This window comes from Balaenoptera ricei, chromosome 6 (assembly GCF_028023285.1).
Source record: "Balaenoptera ricei isolate mBalRic1 chromosome 6, mBalRic1.hap2, whole genome shotgun sequence".
Taxonomy (NCBI): domain Eukaryota; kingdom Metazoa; phylum Chordata; class Mammalia; order Artiodactyla; family Balaenopteridae; genus Balaenoptera; species Balaenoptera ricei.
In genome coordinates, this window is record NC_082644.1 from 101,535,898 (window position 1) to 101,544,714 (window position 8,817).

Consider the following 8,817-nt stretch of genomic DNA (forward strand, 5'->3'; position numbering starts at 1 on the left):
TGCTCAGGAGAGCAGAGGGGTAGCTGCCACACAGTAACTGAGGGGACTACTACAGGGGCGAGGGATCCCCCTCTTCCCCTTGCCCTAGGAATGCCTAGAATTACTGGCAGAGAAACAGGAGAGTGCGGACTCCAAAAATCTAGGAGGAAAAGCCTGACAAGTACTCTTTGTTACTATTATTGTGTCCCCCAGCTGAGGGTTGCCACCCTAGATTCACTTCCCTTCTCTACCCTGTAGTGACTAAGCCAGCTAAAACCACATCCAACAATGAGAGGACCAGACAGGTTTTGGTGTCTCAACCTCAGTTGGAGTCTTGTCTCTTGCTCCCTAATTATGTGATCGGAGGCAAATGAAACTGTCAGAGCTCTGGTTTTAATCTGTAAGACGGAGATCATGTTGCGAAGATTAAATGAGAAATATAAATGCTGTATGAGCTCAAAGCACTAGACAAAGAGCTAATTTACATGAATATTTATGTCTCTTTCCATAGATATTGTTATTGTTGTTAGAAACAAGTCATGCGTGATGCAGTGCCTGGTAGGAGACACACTGGTTCAGAGCAGGGTTGAGAGAGAGAGATCACTTGGGCTACAATCCTAGCTTGGCCACTTGCTAGCTGGGTAATCCTTGATAATCTCTGTGCCTCAGTTTCCTGTAAATCTGTAATATGAGGATGATAATAAACCTACCTCATATGGTTGTTTTGAGGATTAAAGAGTAAATGAGTTAATACGCATAAAGCAATTAGAATGTGAGACATTATTAATACAACCACTCAACAACACTTTGTTAATGAGTAAATGAAGGTACTGACAGCTAGCCAGCTCCCAATTATACTAATGAAGAGAGTGATGGAGAGCTGCATTGATGCAAAAACCCAAAGCAACATCGCTGTGTGGACAGATGCCCAACTATGCATGGGGCTGATATTCTGGGAACCATAATACCTTCATTTCCATGATCACTCCCTGCTTCCTCCACATCCTCCCAGCCTTCTGGGTCATACCTGACTCAGAAGTTGGAAATTCAGCTTCCTCACCCTTTCAGCCCTGCTCACCCCTCCCTCCCCTCCCCCGCACACCACGTAAACCTCGACAACCTCGACATCCGTCCGGATGGAGTGGAGGCTGCCAGCCTGAGACTGCTCCTCTCGCTCTGTATTTCAATACTCAAGCAACAAGTTACATGCACTCTTGAAATAACAGCAGCTGAACTGTGAGAAAACAGTGAAGAGATTTTGTCCACTGTCAAGGGAAGAAGGAAGTGTTAAAAGCACAAATAGAGTGCTTGAATTCAAATCTTAATCTCATCCCCAGCCATTCACGGTCAGACCAAACAAGCCCACTGCACAACCTTCCTGAGATCCTGTCTCTCAAACTCGTGGAGACATGTGGAAACAGATCCAATGACCTGAGGAAATAAGCAAAGGGGCACAAAGCTCAGGAAGAGAAAGTATTCCCAAGTCTTCTGCAATACTATGGAAAATTGCATTGCTTGTAAGAGACGGCATCGAATTCCAGAGACAGAAGGAACCTGAGAGACCTCCTCTCCAACATCCCTCACAGAAAAGAACAAAAACAAAAACATAGCCTGTGCTTTAAAAATCCACCAAAGGACTTCCCTGGTGGTCCAGTGGTAAAGAACCCGCCTTCCAATGCAGGGGACGTGGGTTCCATCCCTGGTCGGGGAACTAAGATCCCACATGCAGTGGGGCAACTAAGCCTGTGCCACAACTACTGAGCCTGCACGCCACAACTAGAGAGAAGCCCACGCGCCGCAACAAGGAGCCTGCACCACAACGAAAGATCCCGCATGCCGCAACTGACACGATGCATCCAAAAAGAAAATAAATAAATAAATAAATAAAATATTTTTAAAATAAAATAAAAATCTGCCAAGACAGAGAGCACTCTACTCTTTCAAGCAGTATAATCCTTGTGGGGCAGTGGGACCCATCATCCAGCCCCCTTCTCCTCCCCAACCCAGGGCTGCCATCCCCCATCAGGAACCCAGAACCTTTCCTTGTGTAAAACGGTTATCAGCCCGCAGCTGCTTTTGCTCTTTTGCCCTCTTCTGACCATTTTCCTGTTTGACCAAGACCAACTTGCAGAGGGGGTCCCACACCTGGCCTCCAGACTAGGAACCAACCCATGCCGAGCAGCCCAATGTCAATGCTTTTGAGCTCTGAGCAAAGCAGCCACACCCTAGGTTTATGTCCCAAATGTCACACATGAACAGGCTGCCTCACATTCTCGAGCAAGCTGAATACCTGTTTCTTTAAGATCCATGCAATTCAACCCCCCTGTCTCCTCTGCAGAGCTAAGGCCAATAGGCCTCTTGCCACCTTTGGCTGCAGAGACCTAGGAGCCCATTTTAGGATTTGACCAGAAGCTGAGGATGTGCCCAGGGCCAAGTCCTTGGAGGGGGAACACAGGCCATGGCGGGGATCGTCTTCACTGGCTCTAATCCTGCTCCAGTACTTTGAGCAACTGTAAGTCACTCCAAAACCACGCACCCGCTCTGTTTCCCCTATTTCCTCCTCTTCCTCACTCTGAACAGGGAGTACGCTGCTGTGATTCATGATGACGGAGTGAAGACCAAGCCTACAGAACGCACGATTCAGGAAGTCAGGTGCACTTTACACAGTAACAACTTCCCTAACCCTCTCCACCATCGCTCCCCAAGCCTCTCAAGGCCTCTGCCCGCCCGCTGCCCACACTCTGGCCTTCCCAAACCCCAGCCACTCCCAGACTCAGAGCAATGCCAGGAAAAGCTTAAGAAACAGGACTGACTGGTTCCAGCCCTCCTGGCCCATTCCTAACCTCTCTGTTCCCCTAGGGCTTGGCACCGTGCCCACCCACCAACACCCTCCTGCTCTACCAACTATCACTTCACACTTCCCTCACACTCAGGCCACCTGACTTTGGCTCCTCCACTCTCTCCTCCCTGAAAACGTCTTGGATAACAATTAAATGTAATTCAGCAATGTTACCGTGAGAGACTGAATATACAAATGGACAACCCCAGACCACACATAAAAATAGAACTCTGACCCACAATCTGCAGCCATCGGTCTAGGAAGTCAAACCACAACCTCTGTAGCAATAAGTCCTAAGTGGTCAGGATTTAATCAATATTGGACAGCTTCCATAATTTTTGCCCACGCTTCAAACTTAGGACCAATCAGAGAAAGCCAAATACACTCCCCTAACCAATCACACGAGATACCTGCTGTCAGAGAGAAGCTATCTCCAGCTTCCTCATGGCAACATCCTCCAACCAACCCAGGCATACCTGAAACCTTCCTTTCTGTTCCACTGTAAAGTTTTTACACTCCCCGGCCTGCCTGTGAGTCTCTGACAAATGTAAATGATGATCGCTGACTCTTTTGCTAGAGCAAGCTCTGAATGAACAGCCTTTGCCTGTTCTCATTTGAGTGGTCTTCGTTTACTTCCATACCAGATTCCTAATACAAGCCACAGTCCCTACTCACAAGGAGCTCTTAGTCTAGTAAACAATTACATTGCAATATGGTGTAAGTGTATAGAGCAAGGGTACCTTATAAATATGTATGTATATAAGTAAGTGTGTAGTGGCCCATGTAATACGGTACAGAGGGGCTTCCAGGAGGGAGGACAATTGGGCTGCTTTTGAAAAATGAACAGCACTAAGTAGCTAGCTGTGGGGGAAGGGAAGAGTTGTTCTCCATTCTTCCCCTTCCCTCCCCTCTCCCTATCGAACTTCCCCACTTGTAGACCAACTTTGCTTTTTGACCTGCTCCAATAAATATCTCCTTCATTTTTCCATTTTCAGTTTCTCCCTCTACCCAATAATTCCCCTCATTCGTGCCGGAGTCTGCTTTACCACTGCCCCCAGCAAAAAAATTTCTTGCACTGACCTGGCCAGCCCAACTGAATGCTATCTTCTCTTTCCTTCTATCTTCTTTAAAGAATACCTACTCTGCAGCCAAAGGCCTGCACTCACTTGAGCCCTCTGCATCTGGCTCTCACCTTCACTGCTCTGCTAGCTCTGGCTTCCACTGACAGAGTCACCACATCCAAAGCCTGGTTCTCAGTCTCCACTCACTTGGCTCCCCTTCCCCTGGTTTCCTTGATGCTCTACTAGCCCGGTCTTCCTCCGATCTATGTGGCCACTGCTCTTTCTCCTCCATGTGCATCTACCATCTGAACTTAGTCTTTCCAGGAATCTGTCCTTGGTCCTCTTACTCTTATCAACCTCAAGGCTTCAAGTGACCATCGAGTCTCCATCATTTGCACACACTTACTGTCCACAGTCTCAACTCCCTGCTGGTTTCATCTCTCCAAAAGAGAGGATTCAGGATCTCCAAAACAACTAGGCATCTTTCTTCCAAAATCTTTTTTTCTCCTCCCATAGACCCACATACCCAAGTCACCCAGTCCTAAACCCTTAGTGTTCCATCTTCCCTCTTCTGTTCCCTTGCACCTTAACATCTGTCATTAAGTCCTTCCAGTTCCCTTTCCACCTTATCACCTACATGCAGTCCTCATCTCCCGCTGTCATGACTGTGGGGCCAGTCTTCTGGCCTCAGAACTTCTAGAACAGATATTACAACTTCCTCAATGGCCCTAAGCATCCAGTCAGTTCCCACATTGACCACTGCAAGGAAACCTGCCCTTAATCAAACCAGGTTCTACATGGTTGTAAATGATGGGAAAATGCCTGCGTAAGGAGAGGAGGCTCAACCAGGCAACCCCGGCTTCCATTTCCCAAAATTCACCCCACAGCCATTAAGCAGTTGCAGATGGATGGCCTTAGGTAGTTACTTTGTTCAACCATCTCAGGCCAGCAAGCCAATGGGACCCCAGTGGACAGTTTCCTAGGCTACAGTCTTAATACAAAGATTCTGAAATAGGCTCCAAGCATCTGCAAGCTTTTATGCACACTGCCGTGGGAGACCAAGTTAGAGAAGGAAGCTAGAAAGCCCACCAGAGCATCTGATGTATTAAAATGGCCACGCCAGAAGTTTCGGCTGTCAGGAAAAACACCGTCCAGTGATGGTAAAAGTCCCAAGGTAAAGAGAATTGAGGGAAACAGGAGTCTGAGCCACAAAGTCCCCTCATACCTCCTTACATAGAATTTGCCATCCACTACAGAGTGTTTCATTTTATGAGGGAAGCTGGACGCTTTTCTTATACCAGTTTTTACATCACTCCCTGTACTAAAAGCTGCAGTGATTTCCAATGGCTACTCACTGCCCAGGAACAACTAAGTCTAAATGCCTTCGTCTGCCAATCACAACACTCTGCCTTCTGGTTAAATCCAATCTGCTTTTCTGCCCCTATTTCCCACGCACCTCCTACACACCAGTCAAACTGAAACACAGTCCCCATGCTTTCGTGCCTTAGTGTGGTTCCTCACCTTGTCCCCTCCACCTGGAATTCATTCATTCTACACATATTTGTGGAGAGCTAACCGTGCCCTCTGCTATGAGTTGGGATGCCTTTTCCTCCTCTTCCCATATCCAAATATTACCAATCGTTGTTGGCCCAGTTCAAAGGTCACCTCATCCATGAGGCCACCAGATTCCCTTGGTCAGAAGTGGTCTTTCCCTCCTCTGACCACCCACCTCTTCAGAGCACTGATGGCGTTCTGCCTTTATTACAGTTATTTGAGTAAATGCCACCTCCCCTCCATGTCTGAATCCTCTGCGTAACTCCTACCACGTTCAACACCGCGTTCTGCAAGGGGAATAAAAACTACTCCAACTGCCTAGAAATGGCTTATTTGCTTGTCTGTCTTCTGCAGAATATGAGCTCAGTGAGGACCAGCACAGGACCTCACATCCTTCACAGGGAAACTATTCAAGGACCATTCATCTGTTGAATGAATGGCTTAATGATTGCTTTATTCCCATAAACTTCCTTACACTTCTTCCTCACCGTATTAGCATCTGGTTCTTCATCAAAGGGAAAAAATTAAAAGGTAGAAAGACAACTGCTCCGGGTCAAGAATTCGTCGCGGAAAAGCCACAGCCGGGCCGGAAGCGTGACAGTGCAGGCGGAACGCCCTTCCACGCCCTCGCGCGCCGGGCGCGGCTCTCCTGGTGGCCCCCCTCGCTCGCGCCCGGTACCCACTCGCGCCAGGTCCCCCGGGGACGCGGGCAGGGCCGCTGCGCACTTGTCTTCCGCAGCCCCGGACCGGGCCGGAGGCGGGGAAGCCCGCCCGGGAGGCCCTCCCGCTTCTCGGAGCCCCGCCCTCCGATCCCCCACCTGCGCCCCGCTACCGGGCTCCGCGCCAGCCCGGCCCAGGGGCGGGGGAGCGTCCGGGGCGCGCCCGGCGTCGTCCGGGCCGCCGCTCCCCGCTCCCGCCCCGCGTCTGCTCCCCGCCTGCACTCACCGTCCGCGCCCGGCGCCCGGGGCACGCCGAGGGCCAGGCTGAGCAGCGGCAGGAGCGGCAGCAGGCGCCCAGGCGGGAAGCCGGCGCCCCGGGGCCCTCGGGCCATGCCGCCGCCGCCGCCGCCGCCTACCTCCCGGCGCGCCCGCGACTCCTCCTGCGGCCCCAAGGCGCCGAGATAAGGCGGCGGGCGCCCCGGGGAGGGGGCCGGGCGGGCCGCTTCCGGCGCCAAGCTGGAGAGCTGAGGGCTCCGCGGGGTCCCGGGGAGCGGCGGCGGCGGCGGCGGCGGCGCGCGGGCCCTTCCTCCCCGCCAGGCCCGCGCGCCGCGGCAGACGCTCGTTCAGCCACTCGCGGCTTCACCTGGCCGTGCCACCTGCTGCGCGCCGGGCACGCGGGGGGCCCGGGGACACGCTGCGGGTCCGGCTTAGTGACACAGCTGAACGTAGAGTCCTGGACTGTGCCAGAAGGAAACGTCCCCCGTGCTCTAAGCGTGTGGAACGATCGCGGGATCCAAGGCGGTCGGGAGCTCAGGGAGGCACCCCCGGGGTGGCAAAGGAAGAGGGGTGAGGGGCAGAAGGAGCGGGAATCTTCCAGGAGCTGAAAGCGAGCCGGGTGAGGTGGCTGGAGCTCCAAGGGCGAGAAGCCGCCGGCCCAGGCCACCTAGGGGCGACAGGCTTGACCAGGCGACAAGACCGTCTGGGGCGCGAGAGCTGGCAGGACTTCCTGCTGCTCCGAGGACACTCAGCTTGGGGCGTCAGGGAGGCTTCAGGAAGAAGTAAGCGAAGACCTGAGAGTGAGAAGGGCGCGGGAGAGGAATCTAAGCGGTGAGAGGCGTGGGCAAAGAGACAGACTAGAGTGTATTCTAGCAATGGCGAGCAGGACCTCCTCAGATTGGAACGGAAGGCTGGAGAGCGGCAGTGAGCTGCGGAAATAAAGAAGACTTCATAAACCAAGTCAAGGAGGTTGCTCAGAAGCTGTCACGGGGTTTTCAGCAGCGCGACCTCATCAGGAAAGGCTCCCAGGGTCGGCTCTGTGGGATTGGGATTGGGTCTGAGGAGGCAGGGAGACTGCCTGCAGCTGCTTCAGGGTTCCAGACAAGAGAGGACACGTCCAGGAGCAGGGCATTGACAATGAGTGTGGAGAGAAGTGGCAAATGACAGTGGTATTGGGTGGAATCCACTGGATTTTATGGCCAGTGGACTGTGGTGGACAAGGAAAGAGAAATTACAGATGTCATCGAAACTTTTGGTTTGGGCAACTGGGTTGATGGTGGCAGGAGTCACTGAGACAGAAACACAAAGGGAATTGTGGCAAGTTAGGGTAGAGAGGCTGCAGGGGGAGAAAAAATAAGTTCCAGGTTGAAGGCTTTCAGCTCGGGATGTCTGTAGGGTTCCCCAAGAGCAGAGCCCCCCCACTCCTTCACCCATATCCTCACTTGCTTTCTCTCTGTGCCTTGAGCCCACTCTAACCCTAACCACCCATGCACACGCCCATATAAGGGCTCAACTTGTTGTGCAGCCTTAAAAAGAAGTCGTTAAAAATACACTTCCTAGGCCCTTTTGCAGCAGGCTTTCTTGCTAATTATTTTTTGCTCAGCAAAGATAAGAGCCTGCTTTGGGGAGTAGAGATGGACAGTGCAAGTACTGCAAACTATCTCCTATTATTTAGACAGTTTCTTTGTTAAGCTCCGCTCTCCATGAACTTTGAAATCATGTCACTGTTTCAACAAAAATACATTCAAGACATTTTTAAGCCAACCTATACCTCTCCTTCTCTGCCATGCTCCCCTGAAAAATAAGTAAGTTTAAATACATTTGAGTATATATGTGTATAAGTATATATATATATATATATATTTTTTTTTAATTGGTGATGTCAGGGAAAAATATCCAAAACTTGGAAATGGGCAAAAGAGATTACTGGGTGTCTTTTCAGTGGGGTGCTGGGTGCTGTGTAGTAGCCCTTCTGGAGATTGATTCTAGAGGGTTGTGCACCTTTGATGGACTTTCTATTGACTAGGCTATTTATAACTCTGTAGGGGTAAAGTTAACTTGCAGAAAGTTGATGATAATGCAAAAGATTCTGGTCCATAGCAATGCAAGTTAATTTTTCCAGTAGAGATATGGGTGATTTCTGCCAGATAAAAAATAAGATAAACCTAATTAGATTTTGTCTTATATGACATAAATCAGTTACCCAGTTTTGCAGCTATTAGCAAATTAATTTCATCATTCCTATCTGAAATATATCTAATATATATACATATATGTTCTTCAAATTTTCCTGTAAACCTTATTATCTTACTAGTTCTCCTTTGAAGTCAACATTTTGCTGAGTCCCTCATGAATTGGTTAAATAAAATCTTAGATAAGTTTTCATTTTATGTTTGCATGAACCATGTTTTTTAAATTTTGAAAATTTTACGTTAGTACAATACGTTAT

The 8,817-nt window shown here is 50.1% G+C and overlaps 1 protein-coding gene across 17 annotated transcripts in view; it reads right to left on the reverse strand.

Annotated features, from left to right (window-relative positions):
• SUSD1 (sushi domain containing 1) overlaps positions 1 to 6,499 on the reverse strand; it is a 149,049-nt gene extending 142,550 nt beyond the window's left edge. For 16 of the 17 annotated variants that reach the window (XM_059925303.1, XM_059925302.1, XM_059925312.1 and 13 more), the window contains exon 1: positions 6,379 to 6,499. In XM_059925303.1, coding sequence (XP_059781286.1) covers positions 6,379 to 6,484 — 106 coding nt within the window. In that variant the 5' untranslated portion in view covers positions 6,485 to 6,499. Of the gene's footprint in view, positions 1 to 5,921; positions 6,127 to 6,378 lie in introns of those variants that run through there. The other variant, XM_059925309.1, reaches the window with a different exon arrangement.
• Positions 6,500 to 8,817: the final 2,318 nt, after the last annotated feature.